Consider the following 15,464-nt stretch of genomic DNA (forward strand, 5'->3'; position numbering starts at 1 on the left):
GTGTAATTCCCAATGGTGGTTGATGCTTCCATATCAAGTATCAATTTACATGATATTGCTTTGTTCATTAGCATGCGCGGAATCAAATAACTGTGCGATGCTTTGTATAATTAGCAATAACTTAATCAACAACCTTATAATGGATATAGCGTAATTACCGGGACGTGTGACTAATATTACGCATCAAGGTTTTTAATGAGATACATCATATTAGTGATTAGAAATACGATACATTCGTTCATCATTATTTACTTTTAGTGAATTCTACAAAACAACGAAGTAAAAATTAATAGCTTCTTAGTAAATATATAAACGCACATCAATACTATGGCAGATATTTGAGGGAGCGAGTGGTTAGAGCGTGGGACTTCGGTTCCAGAGGTCCCGGGTTCAAATCCCGCTAAATCACCAATGGATTTTTTCTATGTGATAATGCCGCATTCCCTAGGTCTAGCCTGAAGTAATGTGAAAAACAATTCCGAACTCGTGCCTAGAGTCCTAGGACAAAAAAGGCAGATATTCAACCTTAGACAAAAATTCAAGCCTTCACACTTGTCTTTGTAAACTTCTAAAACAGCATATTTCTTACAAGTCGAACGATTTGAGCTTTTACAGAACAGATGACCACACAATTTCCAAAATTGTCTGGTAAACGTACAGACTTAATTTTTTTCACTTACGATGCAAGAACACAACTTCTTAAATTGTTCACCCGCCTTTTAAATAGTATTCCCACAAAGAAGAAACAGCACCGTAACAAGGAACATTGAAATTGTTTCAAAATAACTACTGTTTCAGTCGCAGACTGACTATTGAAAAAAAAACGCAGCAAGTATTATCAAGAGCGCATGTGAGGGATATTAGATTTTCTCCGTTGAAACATGAGAACCAAAGGAGTGGAATGAAAGCTCTTTATTGTCTTCTGTCACATTTTCATGGTTTTATTGTGAAATTATTATGAGCTTTTCGCACATTTAAGAACAAGTTCCAGGGGACCGAGCCATTGCGGTATGGCTTATTTTGATTATAAGGGCAATATAAGGGAAATTCACGTTTTATTTACAACTAATTTTGGGTTTTATTTTTAAATTTCAAAGGAATTTCAATTTAGTATGGTTTAAATTAAAACCTTGCAATTGGCAATTGTTATGGTAACTTTAAAACAGAATGAATCACTTTTTTAAATATACTCTTAAAAAAAAGTGAAACATGAGACATCAACACGAAACACTCATCAATACTTGCTCTCTATAACAATATACGTGTGTAATTTTATTTACGCTACTTAAAGTCAATGCTAAAATGTTATAATAGTTGTTAATAATAATCTGTCTTTTGATTAATGTCGTTTTGACAGTTGGTAAATTAATAACTGCTGATTGAAAATGCGAGTATGAATTCCAATTTATATAAAATAAATATATTTTTCCTACAGATACCTAACAATGTACATGTTCTCTCACTGATTTGAGAAAGCAAAGTGGTCAATTCGCTCATCAGTGAGACAATGTTAACATTGTCTCACTCGTTCCAGATTTGCAACGTGAAGGCACGAAATAGTGAGCGCGTAACATGCAGACAAGGTCGTAAGCGCGCGAAATACGATGGCAGCACTGGCTGTAAATCAGCTGGTCAGCTGTTGTACTGTTGTATCATTAAATGTCATATTAAAAGTTCACTTCTGTGTAAAAATATGTCACGTTTCTTTACCAATTTATTTGTTTTATGGTAACTGTAGGAAAAATATAATGTGCAACTCGAGTGCAAAGTGCAATTGCTCACTAGTTGCACAAATAACCATTTAAATATTTATTCCACTTCAAAATCAAAGTTTGCTAACAATAAATTGCCTCAGTACTTCAGGGATTACGTCGATTACGTTAGGGTGGGAGAGAGCTAAGTTAAATAATCGGTATTTGATAAAAAAAACTAATATAACTTTTTACATCTATGGTGATAATATTTATCCCCACTGTTCTGTTCTGTCAGCGTGTCATAATCTGTTTGCTGGCTGGAGGTAATTTAACGTGAACTTCCTCCACCTGAAACTACATTGTGTTATGAGCAGAGCTCGACGTTACAACTTTTCCCACTTCATGTAGTGCTTACATTATTTTACATGATGTTTTTTACTTTTATTGGTATATTTGAACATGGTTTTGAACTCGAGTAATTTTTTCAATCCCTAATTCACCAGAATGATCAATGTAAGCTAACATTAATGAACAATTGAAATTGAATTATCACCATATTGTTGATAAATTTGATATTTTAGTATATTTTCTTAAACCATCTGTTAGGGATTCCTGTTGGCATAAACGTATGAAGTATCTAAGATTTTTCATGGAACTATTCAACTATTTACCTGACCCGACAATATACAGGAGGTTAAGAACAATATTTTTCATTATGCATTTCACTCATCTTCTAACAGTAACGTTCATTTACAAACAAAAGCTAGGTTAGGAAAATTCTTCAAAGCATAACAATAATTAATTTATTAATTAAATTATAATTAAATTATAAATAGTCAAAGGCAAGACAATGTCTGCCGGGTTCAGCTAGTACAGATTATAATATTAGTGTACGACGGTGGTTTGCTTAGAACATATCGAAGCAATCTAAAATATGGCTACGAGATTGAATATAATTAGGCGTATTGCAATTGACTTGCCTAACCCAATTAATTATCACGGATGTACAAAGCAGTTTCATGTCATGTTGTCAATATAGGCAAAAAATATTGACTGCTTAATTGTCATTTGAATTATGATCATTTTAATAATCGTGAATCTAATGTGCGTCTAAACTTTAGTAAATTCGATTTAGAAAATGTCTTCATAAAGATTTAAACAAAAGGATAAAAGACATTGAGAAATTTTAATATCATATAAAGTAACTTAACTAATGATGGACAAACAAATTCCAGGCATGCAATTAATTGTCTGGGTAGCCGAGTGGTTATAGTGCTCGCCTTCAAATCGGAAGTTCGCTGGTTCGAATCCAAGCGAGATCGTTTCCAGACCCAGATGCTATTTGTCATTGGGCTATGAATGATGCTATCTAACAAAAAGGTCGACGTTAGGTAGTAACAGGACCAGGGTTTGGACCGTTCCCTTTCAAAGCGTAAAAAATGCCACTGACGTAAAAACACACAAAATAAATGCAGTTATTAATTGTAAATTGATATTATATTAGATTGAAATACCAACTATATCACTTCATAGGTTTTGAGCACGTGGATACTGACTGAATCGTATGGAATGAGTGGTTTTAGCAAGAAAAAAGCCTATCCTGAGTAGCATATATGTTATTTCTTTATAATATACAGTAGAACCTTGATAACAAGACTCTCAAGGGGATTATTAAATGAGACTATATAGTGATCAAGGTTGACTCCTTCTTGAGGTTTGCAATAACATGTGATTTGGGGTCAAATAAATTCAAGGTGATTTGAAAATGACACTTGTTATCAAGTGTGGCTTGTTATCGAGGATCTTCTAATCAAGGTTCCACTGTACAACGATTTCTCTACTTCTGTATCAAAACAAAAACGTGTAAGACTGTTAAAATATATTCTTAGTAATGGACATAACATTAAAATAAAACATACAACCACTGGAATAGTCGGATCAAGCTGTAAAGAAGCATTATTAAAACAAATTCACATTGGAACGTTTTAAAAAATATTTGTAACGTTGAGATGTTATGTGTATTTTCAAAATTAGTTCAAAAACGTAAAAAAAATATCTCACATGTCTATATTAATTTGTTAATATTGGATCAATGATTTAAAAGATACATTTCGTGTTACACATAAAATAACCTCACAGAAATAATGAAAAACATTTATTGCTATGTTCAATACATTTAATAAATAACGTTGTCATATTTTATAAGTTATTTCAACATTAACACTATTCCAAATTTTAATAACGATTGGGGATTTCCTCTTCGCAGAAATACTGCTTCTTCTCAGGGCAGTTGCCGTCGTTCCACTGATACGGTTTGCCAAGAGGTCGGTTGCTCTCTTCTGGCATGGCTTCCACACAGTTCTCACTCCACACTCTTGTTAGGCTTGAAATGTTAGGCTCTCCGGGCAACCAATCAGGCAGCTCCAGCTCAGTTCCATCAATCCACTTAAACTTTCTGTCTTTAGACGATAAACCAATCCACAGTGGCCAGTAGTAAGTGCAGCCTGGAACAAATTGCAGGGATAGACCATGATTGTAGTATAACGTTTATCATGGAACTAAATAGGTACGGAGGTAAAGTTTTATGAGTGCATTTTGGATCAAAACTCGTTTTTTGGCTAGACTGTGAAAGAAGAGTCCACCATACGTTCCTATTTTGTTCGATTCACTTAAATTCAATATACATTTTCATCGCCTTAATCTACCAAGTCTATTTGTCTACCTGAAATCGTTTCTAATGATTGTTAAATCGATGTTTACCGATATTCGTGATGTTTATGGTGTAATCGTTTACAGATAACTTACTGTGATCATTGATGTGTTAACTGAGGTGCCCGTGTTAGTAAAAACTTGATTAATATAACTGAATACTCAATATCTGAAAGAGTACCGAGAGAATATGTTAAAAGGGGCGGGTGGTAAAAATATCAAACTTATGACCGCGCCGAAACTACATAAGTTAGTCATATGTTACTGCTAAGCTTTTGGAATTAACACTTCTACTAATCAAAAATAAAATAGCATTTTTATCTTACTCAAACTTCTTAGATATCTTGCAACGGCTTCTTCAAACATTTTCCGCTGTTCTTGATTTAATACAACAGCTAGTTTGTGTCCCTTAGCTTGGCAGTTGTAACTTGCTTCTTGCCATGTGACCTAGAAATAAATAAACAATTAAAACCATCTTCCAATATAGAAAAATCATCCTTTTATTATGTTAAAATATTGTTGCTTGAAAAATATCATAAATAATATTTCGAATGTAAAAGTGAAAACCAATTTTTATTTTAATACCAATGTCAAAGTCTTGGTAAATAGTTAACGCTTAGTACTGTATTAACTTCATACAGTAGTTTTGTTTATGACCAAATTCAGAGACCTCTCTGACTTTTCCGTTTATAATATTGTTGTAAATGGATCTGCATAGCACTTTATATATATTGTATTAATTAAGATCAGCCAATCTTTTCATCATTCCTAGTTAATTTATTCTTGATACTTCCGTAATATGATTTTAAAAGTAACCTACCGTGTTGTTAAAAAATTATTTGTATATTACCTGAATGCTAACAAAAATAAAAAAAAAACTTTTTACGAATTGTTTAGATTAACATACTTTTACATTTTGTGTAAATAACAAACATATAATGCGTATTACTTGCGAAATATTTTGATTAAACAAAATTTGCAACTTATACTAGTTAATTACTATAAAAAATGAATTAAATAATCTATTTGTATGAATATGATTCCGCGTAACCTTGTTTTACTTTTTTATATTCTTAAAAAATAGAGTTTCATTAATCAAATCAATTACTCATTAATTAACCTTTGTAACTACTTACTTTAGTCCATGGATTTCCTGGGACATAATTACCGTCCACCGTTTCTCCTGTAACATTCATATATATTTTGTAAATCTGAACAATAAACATATTTCGGAATTTCATGATTCTGTAACATACAATTTCATAAGTTGACTATTTTGATGGTAAGGTTTAAATTTAAAAATATTTATTTATTTCTGTTTGGGACTTTGGTGGTATTAGTATTACAATAATTACTGTCGTAAATGCTGTATTTTTTTAAGTAATAAATATAATTTAATTATTTCAAGAAACTAACATTGCATTCTATGTTCAGTTTGGTATGATAAAATTGCTGTCCCTTGAAAAACATTTAACATTTTTGGAAATGTTGATACAGGGAATTAGGCCAACCAAATTACGATTATGAAATGACTTAAAATATGTTATGAAAGTGTAAATATGTTTTTCAGACGCTGTGATAAGTTAAACCTGTTCAACCAAAATGAATTAAGGTCTATTCAGACACATTAGATTCGGCACCTCACAATTCAGTCATATTCGGACGCCTGACACTTGTGCAAAGTATGTGTTGGACCACACATCGTGTTTATATCTTAAGCACTATTTATAACAATCATCAAGATGGATGATGACAAATTGATAGAATATTGCGTTTAAATAAAAAGTTTTTGACTGCAACATAACTGTAAATAACGTGACGAAAGACTGACTGAAACCAACTGACGAACTGACTTCTGAATTGAGGATTCAACTGAGACTGAACTGTGACTGGACTGATATGTGAATTGACACCTTATATCATATGATATGATCATCTTATCACCTTCAGAGCAGAAGTAGAAATTCTTGAGCTGACATGAGTCGTCCTTCCAGTTGTAGGTTGTAACGTTGGGTCCCTGCAGATAGTAGGCTTCAGGGCTTGCGTGTACACAGTTCTCATGACCACCGTTATTGTTGGGCTCGTTCCACCACCAAGCAGAGAAATCGCTTACCCTTAGAGGTTGACCAGTCACCCATGTAAAGCGATCCTCCCACTCCCAGTCTGCTAGTCCTATCCAGGTCGAACTTGGAGATTCTCCTAGAGATGAAAACACAGTATCTTATACAGGGTGAGGCAATGAGAGCATCCCGATTTTCTTTCGTTGTCACATCTATATATAAAGCCAAAAGTACCTATGAGTTTTTGAGAAAACTACAAGTCAAACCCCCATAAACCATATACTTAAAATGTTCGTCATGACGAGAAACCTTGCGCAAAACTATCCATTATGTCATAAATTGGACCCTTTAAGGTCGTAATTCATTTCTAAAGGGAACTTTTCATAAACCTAATGTTAAAAATACCTCAGCTGTACCTCAGTTTGTTTGTTATTCTTTCAATGTATTACCTTATCGGATAAGGTGTGATTATTTCTTTCTTTTACTGTATTTTCTTTATTTCAGGTTAACTTAACCAATCAATAGTTTTATTACTTATGATGTCAAATGGGGTAAAGCCCTTGGGTAACAGCTTGTTATAAGTAAAGCAACAATGAATGAACAGCTGTGTTTATAACATCAATCAAACTATTCAATTTTAGTAAACATTGTGCCCGAGGCTTGTAACACTGAGATTTTTATGTAGGAACCTATTTTTAAAATAGTGATTCTCTTGCAAACGCCCAGAGATTGTTTGGATCAAATTCCATACTTGGCCAATATGGCGTTGTTCCAGATTGAAAAACAATTGGGAACTGGGTAAAATTATTTAGGATAAAAGCTTAAACGATAAAAATAATCTGTGGGTGCCGCAAAACTCTTTGTACACCAGCAAATGTTGAAAGAGTGTGAGTCGCAGTAACTCAAAGTCTAAAGAGGTTTGCCAGGATGCTTTCGTTGTTGGAAGCTTTACGTTGGCTCTTTGCTTTTTTGGGTGTTCTCTCTATAAGCTACTTGAAATTTAAGGTTTTTCAAAGTTGTCCTAGAGATTTTCTTTAATTTCCAAGAAACTAAAGTGATTCCTAGAGATATGTTGGAAGGAATATTCAATGGCATTTTCAAGTGACTGCTAAGGAATGTCAAGTAGAACAAGGACGTCACTTAAAAGATTTTGTTTAAAAAAATGGAAAATAACTTTGTTAAGTTAAAATGGCAAAAGATAAGCTGTGTTTTGATGAGCTATTTATATGTATAGGGTAAATAGTATTGAATTTGTACTAGTTATAAATTGGGGTGCTTTCATTGCCTCACCCTGTACATAAAAAAAGTTTTTCTTTTCCAAGTTCGTTTGGCTATTCGACAGATTTTCATGATTGAGGTCTCAAACTGAAGGTATGCACGCACAAATTTTACACCAAGCATCGGCATATATTTATCTACTGTAAAATACATAAATTTTATTTATTTTCGAATTTGTACTCTAATTTAAGGTGCATTTCACCAGTTATAATGATATAATCCTATATATTTTGGTCTAAGAACCTTCAGTGAAATACCAGGATTCATTTAAGCTATTATTTATTCAAATCGGACGAGTTACAAGCAAACGCAAGATGAACAACCAACATAAACATTATTTCTATAAGGGTTTTCTATGATCAATAGCTCCAGTATTGTTTATGTTTTTTTATATGTTTTAGACTCAAAATAACCAGGAAATTATAGGCTTTAATTTGAGCTATAGATCGTTTGAATCAGTTAAGTTCAAGATACTGTATTACTGACTCTAAATTTGATTATTTCTTGGATATGATATTTATTTCAACGCTGCGGAGAAGCATGGGTCCTCTTGTATTCAATAAAAATATTCTACCTACGTTACTAATATGACGTAGGCATGATCTGCCTATTCCAAAATATGCAACCTCCTTCTTCAGAAAGCATATACTTAATAACGGTTTTTAGAAATAGATACAATAACCTATAAGGGATAAATATATAGGAATAAACTATTCCGAGGCTAATTGGATTTGAATGAAATAGTAGGTTATGTTCTATTTTATATTCACACTATGTGATGATGTGGAGTAGTATGAGTGTAAATGAAGATACCTGGGCCCTATATATCTTCCTCTAACCACTACCAAATCACGCACATTTCCTGTCATTACCCAACTCTATTGCATGGAAACTATCTAACTCGTCAAAGTGCACAATATTACCTTAGCTGCCTATCACAGCCAGCTTTTATGTTCTTTAATATATCTAACTATAATATAGTGAACAGAGAAATTAATATACATATCTGGACTTACTCAAATTCGTGAAAAGTAACTAGATATAGCAAATGTGGATTCTAAATTGGTGATGTTGATTGCCAGACCACGACCATTCGAGAACCTAATAAATTACATAAATTAATTACTATTTACCCTAACCTACACCCTTCCCCAACCCCTACCAAGCTATCTAGACATAGTCTTAATTTAAGTACTTATCCGGACAGTTGACTTGTTGCTGGTCCACACACTACTGGACTATGATGGCTCGCCGCGCGTGCTTGCCGGACCGACTGCGCGCGCATTGGCGTTACGTGACCTGCGCTATTGTAGCGATTCGCTACAACTATACAAATGCAGCATTATAATATTATGGAACATTTGTATCAATATAACATCTAGCAGTTTATAGCGTTGAAGAAGTCCATGACCATCGTTGTAATATACAAACTAAATATAACATTTATGCAATCAATTGCCTTTGTTTCTAAAGATATTTTCAGCAGCTTCTTTAAATCGTTGTATCTTTTCCTTAGTTTTTAATACGACGAGTCTCTTTCCAATAGAATCACAATTTTTCCTCGCTTCGTGCCACGTTACCTACAAAATTAAGAGCTTTTAGCCAGATAAAATGGCTCTTGTTTGTAACTTTAAGTATCATGATGATTTATAATATCCTAAAGTAATTGTTAGTTAAGCTAATCCTTTATAGTAGACATCAAAAGACAAAAAAATATACTACAAAAGCTACTTTACATGACCCAATTAAGTCGTGTTTAAGATTGTAACTCCATTGTTTTCTTATTTCAAATAAGATATGTCAACATTGTATTCTATTAGGAATATTTATATCAAATTATGTATCAATACTACGTTATACATTGAAACATGAATTATAGCTAGGGATAATGAAATATAATAAAATATTTTTAAAACTTAACATATTTAATAGGGGCTTTTGGTTTATTACAGACATAAATTACCTACTCTAAACCAATCTTAAATGTAGCCTTCCATTCATATAGGTCCAGGTTAATCTTAGTGTATTTAGAATGATTTTAGGTAATAAATGTATTTCAAAAAGCGATTAAATGAGTTTACACTTATAGTCCTGAATACCTTAGTCCATGGGTCCCCAGGAGCAACGCTGGATTCTGTAGAATCTGAAAAAAACTGGTTGAATGTTTTTTTGTTGATACACTAGTATTTGTGGTCCCAGATGGATTTATTTATGTTTTTTACTAGGAAATCCTTTTGTCATTTTTTAATTTGCACATTATTAAATAAACAACACAATGTAACACAAAAAAATTATATAGATTTCAATAGCTGAACAATAACAGGTCGTAATGATTAATCAAACCTAAACAATAGTCATAAGCAGCATGTTAAATGTATTATTCAATTTTAAAATATATTGGCAATCAAAAGCTTCACCCAAATAATAAACATAATTGAAGAAAATTGAACCCAAACGGTGGAAATAAGTAGTAGCAATCATAGGAAAATGATATAATATTACGGAGTGAAAGATTTACTAGCGAATCCAATATGTTTCAATAGCTGAACAATAACAGGTCGTAATGATTAATCAAACCTAAACAATAGTCATAAGCAGCATGTTAAATGTATTATTCAATTTTAAAATATATTGGCAATCAAAAGCTTCACCCAAATAATAAACATAATTGAAGAAAATTGAACCCAAACGGTGGAAATAAGTAGTAGCAATCATAGGAAAATGATATAATATTACGGAGTGAAAGATTTACTAGCGAATCCAATATGTTCTTGTGAGACTTATTTATGAATTAAGAGGGTAAATATAACTTTGGAAGCGCAACTGCAAACACTTACCCCATAGGTTGTTGGGTGTATATCATTTTTGATTCAAACTTTAATCCGAGCGTATGCTACAAAAACTATCAGCGCACGGAGCAGAGCAAATCAAAGTTCCACCTTTAAACCATAGTTCTATTTATACACTAGTCATATTCATACCATAGTTCATATTCATACAAAAACAAAGCATATCAATGACATTCTGCTAATCAAATGCAGTTCCCTTCGTTAGATTGTTTCTTTAGCCCTCACATCAAATTAAATGACCTTTTTCATTCATCTAAACAGTTACAGCAGCAAATTTAAAACAAATCCTTTGTTTATAATTTTTATGTAGTGCCAACTTTAGTACAAATAAACATTATTATTATTAATTACAAAAAAACGTGGGAGCCACAACTTACTTCTCAAAAATTCACTAATTAAAATTTTAAAATACAAAAATACTGCAGTTACAGTTACATTCTGCATTATGTAATTAGAGCACCAAATAGTCAATACTAATCACCTGTTTTGTCCTCGCAGAAGTACGACCGCTTGGCAGTGCACAAAACGTCGTTCCACTGGTATGGCTTAGCGTTTGGCCACAACGGCTCAAAGTATCTCCTCCCCTCCGCTTTGACACAAGGCTCTCCATCCCCCGCATTGGTGGGTTCTGAAGGCAGCCAGTTGGTGTACGAGCCCAGGGAAGAGTTGTCGACCCACTTAAACCTCCGTTCGGTCTTCAGACCGATCCACAGCACCTTTGCCTCACTACCTGATGAGAAAATCGTTGAGATCAAATTTGTTCTAAGGACTTTTACGCCTACCAATATTTGTATGTACCACATAGGATGCTAGGTTCGAGTCTGGATCTGTTTTACATATTACTTCAGGCTAGTCCTAGGGGGTAACGGCATCATCACATAGATAAAATACATTGAGGAATGGCGGGATTTGAACCTGGGACCTTGGCCTCTAAAGCTCTACCACTAGACCAGCTCGCTTCCTTCACCAATTAGAGCATTTAACATAGAGAACAAGTGTTGTTGATCATATGATTGGTCACCTTGATCCAGTCAGTTTGGTCAACTGCCTGATTTTATCAACTCTCTGGCACGATCGGCTCTACTTTCACCTAGTCTTTTTCATTGGCTACTTATTTACCTTTAAATTTTCTTATTTCGTTTGTAATTCAAACATCTGCCATTCTGTCTTGGTGTATAATAATTCCTCGTGCTTAATAGTTGTGGATGTAACACTCCTCTTCCGACCTAATAATTAAACTTATTGATCGATGCTGATGCGAAGTATTCTTCTCTTTAAAAAATCTTAATGGACTGGTGAAATATTTCAAAACATTTTTGGTCTTTCGTTGTTTTTGTTTGCAATGGTTACAAAATATGTGTTTAATCCTAATGCCTCCCACTTGTTATGTGTTTCCTTATTAAACAGTTAAAACTATTATCACGCATAAATAGAATTTAGGTAGGAACTATTTTAGGGCTAATGTATTTGTTAATAACAATAATCACTTCACCTGTCTGTCTAAACTTTTGTGCCGCAGTAGCAGCAAACGCTTGACTATGTCCTTCATTTCTTATAATAGCCAATTGGTGACCCTTTCTATGGCATAGTTCAACCGCTTCTTGCCGAGTTACCTGAAATAGTAGGGATAAATGAGTTTTTAGATGTTCTTCGAACGTTTCTTGTCCTACAGAAACCTCAACGTTAAACAAAATTCAAACTCTTACCCTAACATTTCAAAAACATTTTACTGTTTTTGTGTCAGATAACCGCATTTTACGAACGCAACTTGTAATCGTGGTACTTGTTGTAAATATTTAAGTTAGCAACATTTGTTTGTTTGTTTAAAAAAGAGATTGAAACACCCTTTATTCCCGTCAAACTACGTATGTCAATTTACCAACAAAAATAGTAAAAGAGTGCATTTTAAAATCCATTTATTACACCTAAAAGCCTGAGATAATTAATTGTGTATTTTTTACATTATCTTTGAAAATCAGTTCTCATTATTTAAGTTGTAACATTTTTGTAAATAGTCTTATACAATGCATGATAAGAAGATGTAGTATTTTGACTAACCTTAACCCAAGGATCACCAGGAACATAGTCATTCGCTGAATTACCTGAAAACTGTTATTTTAGCAATACAGTATAACAACATCCAAGAGCACTTGTGAATAAAGTAACGCATTACCTTTGTTAAAGAGGTAAATTAAAGGAAAGAATTACCAAAATTCTACTATAAATTCATTTCTTTAATAGTTATAATGAATTATCAAAAACTCAAAATAAGACCTAGGCCTGTCAAAGTAAAGTAGAACTTTAGTGAGTGGTTCATGAGTAGACGTATCGGGCAGAAACTGACCTTGAGATGATCTAGGGATGATAGCTGTTTATCTCAGCTGACGTATTTGACCATGAGACGATCAGCTGTTTATCTCAGCTGATCATGTGATGTAGTAATTTCTATTAATTAATTATTACATTAAATTATGGATAAAAAGTGTTGGTTTGACCGAGGTTCGAACCCGGATCTAGTAGATGGTTGTCGGAAGCGTTACCATTGAGCTATGATAGCAGTTATAGGTATTGAGTTTATAGTGGTAAATGACACCTTAACTTACATATACAGGGTGTGTAAATATTGGTTGTGGAGGTTTGATCCTAACCTGGTTTAGAGGTTCACGGGTTCAATCCTAACCTATCATTTCCGGTTAGAGGTTCACGGGTGCAATCCTAACCAATTATTTCTGGTTGGATGTTCAAGGGTTCAATCTTAACCAATCACAAAACATGTTATTGGAGGTTATCGGGTTCAATCCCGTCCTGGTTTAGAGGTTTATGAGTTCAATTCTAACCAACCGTAAAACATCCTAGCTGGAGAGGTTTACGGGTTCAATCCTAACCAATCATTTCCGGTTAGAGGTTCACAGGTTCAATTCTAACCCTATTGAGTTAGTTTTAGAGGTTCATGGGTTCAATCCTAACCAATCACAAAACATGTTATTGGAGGTTATCGGGTTCAATCCCGTCCTAGTTTAGAGGTTTATGGGTTCAATCCTAACCTATCATTTCTGGTTAGAGGTTCACGGGTTCAATCCTAACCAATCATTTCTGTTTAGAGATTCACGGGTTCAATTCTAACCTATCATTTCCGGTTAGAGGTTTATGGGTTTGAACCTAACCTAGCTGTAGAGGTTTATGGGTTCAATCCTAACCCAGCAGGTTTTGTAAAAAAAAAAAAAACATTTTAATAGTGTATAGTGCTTAAGCGAAACATTACCGTTGAGCATAAAATACCATTATAACCATAGTATTATTTTAAGCGCCATCAAAAAAGTTCGACATAATTGAAACTTTGAATAAACTAGCAAAAAACAAATTTGCCTATTCAAAAGTTTTGGAAGTAGAAGTATAATAATATATGCCCATAATAAAAGCCCACAATATCAACTTACTCAAACATGGTAGTTTTAACCCACTACAATTAACAATTCATTTAAGTTAAATCAAGAGTAATAGTTTGTTTTTGAAGAGTTATTAGATTTATTTAGTTAAGACCAACGATTAACGATTACATAGCCGATTATAATAGGCCTATAGCATTTTAGAGTTTAACTGTTACGCCAGCTAAATGTTCATACAAAAGTAGTAAAAACACAAAATAGAACAAACATGGGTTTCAGCTCAAGCCGATTCTTACTGCATATTTTTTTATTAATTTAAAAGTGTTTGAGGTCCAAAATTTTCTTTAAAATTCAACCAAGTCAGTTCTTTTTTTATGGGTTCACAATTTCTCTTAGATGATTCTCATTGGTTCCATGATCTAACAATAGCCTGTTGAATTTCTTTAGTTCTTGGTATTCTTATCAAAGACAACCCGTTGTTCAACAAAGACAAATGTAACACAGAGAGACCTCAAGATAGAAAAAAATACCTAAAAAATACTTGAACAATATTCCTGCGTTGTAACATTTCATTCCACCCCTCTTATAAAAATCATGTGGAAATTGTGTGGAGCCATGTCATATCTGAATACATATTTGAACTTGGACTATTTACCTTTACTGCACATATAGAAGTTCCTAAGGTTGCAATCAACGTCGTTCCACTTATATGACGTGTTTGGGTCTTTGCGATTTTCTGGTTTTGCTTGTACACAATCCTCGTGATAGCCGGCGTTGTTAGGTTCCCTCCACCACCAGGGCGCGAAATCATCCTTTCTCAAAGGCTGACCGTCAACCCAAACAAACCTTAGAGCCAAACTTCTGTATCCAGCCTCGTCCCTCAGACCGATCCAAACAGATCTGTTATCATTCCCTAAAAAAAAGAAACATAATAAATCAAATGTGTCATATTAAAACTTATATCTTCTGGTTAAAATTATTAACTACCAAAGACAATTGACAAAACATTCGGATGTTAAAACTACGTCCAGTATCAGGACCAAAACTGTCATTGTTCAAGTGAACCACCAAAAGAGTGCTCTGATTATTACTTTCTGGTGAGTACGCCAAATTTTATCCGAACGTTAATTAATGAAAAAGAATACATATTTTCAATCATTGCTTTCTCAATGTCACATCAAATAACACAATACAAAAAATGAGAAAATCTTATTTTTACTCTAAAGTACTGTAATTATCTTTCCTTGGATCAAAAGAAGAAGAAAATCAAGAATAAATAATTGCTCTTATTGCTTTAAACCATTTAAACTCATCTTACTATTTTCCTTGAATTTCTCGTCGGCTGCGTCTTCAAACATTTTTTGTTGATCTTCACTTTTGATAACCGCTAGTTGTCTTCCTTTGGCTATGCAGTTCTGATAGGCTTCGTCCCAAGTTACCTGAAATGTGTTTCATGTTAACTAAAATAGTTTCTTTTAATATTCCAAA

General features: G+C 33.4%; 1 protein-coding gene across 1 annotated transcript; it reads right to left on the reverse strand.

Moving 5' to 3' along the window:
• Nucleotides 1-3,834: 3,834 nt before the first annotated feature.
• Nucleotides 3,835-15,401, reverse strand: LOC129003346 (macrophage mannose receptor 1-like). The gene is made up of 11 exons (XM_054431638.1): nt 15,295-15,401; nt 14,632-14,889; nt 12,649-12,699; nt 12,083-12,203; nt 11,072-11,320; nt 9,841-9,884; nt 9,201-9,321; nt 6,348-6,623; nt 5,540-5,586; nt 4,730-4,850; nt 3,835-4,198 (listed from the first exon to the last, which is right to left on the reverse strand). The coding sequence occupies exons 2-11, from the start codon at nt 14,785-14,787 to the stop codon at nt 3,930-3,932; spliced, it is 1,455 nt and encodes a 484-aa protein (XP_054287613.1). The 5' UTR covers nt 14,788-14,889; nt 15,295-15,401; the 3' UTR covers nt 3,835-3,929.
• Between the last annotated feature and the right edge of the window lie 63 nt (nt 15,402-15,464).

The sequence above is a fragment of the Macrosteles quadrilineatus genome, unplaced genomic scaffold (assembly GCF_028750875.1).
Source record: "Macrosteles quadrilineatus isolate MER2022 unplaced genomic scaffold, UCM_ALF_1.0 Scaffold_9__3_contigs__length_116548681, whole genome shotgun sequence".
In the NCBI taxonomy this organism is placed as follows: domain Eukaryota; kingdom Metazoa; phylum Arthropoda; class Insecta; order Hemiptera; family Cicadellidae; genus Macrosteles; species Macrosteles quadrilineatus.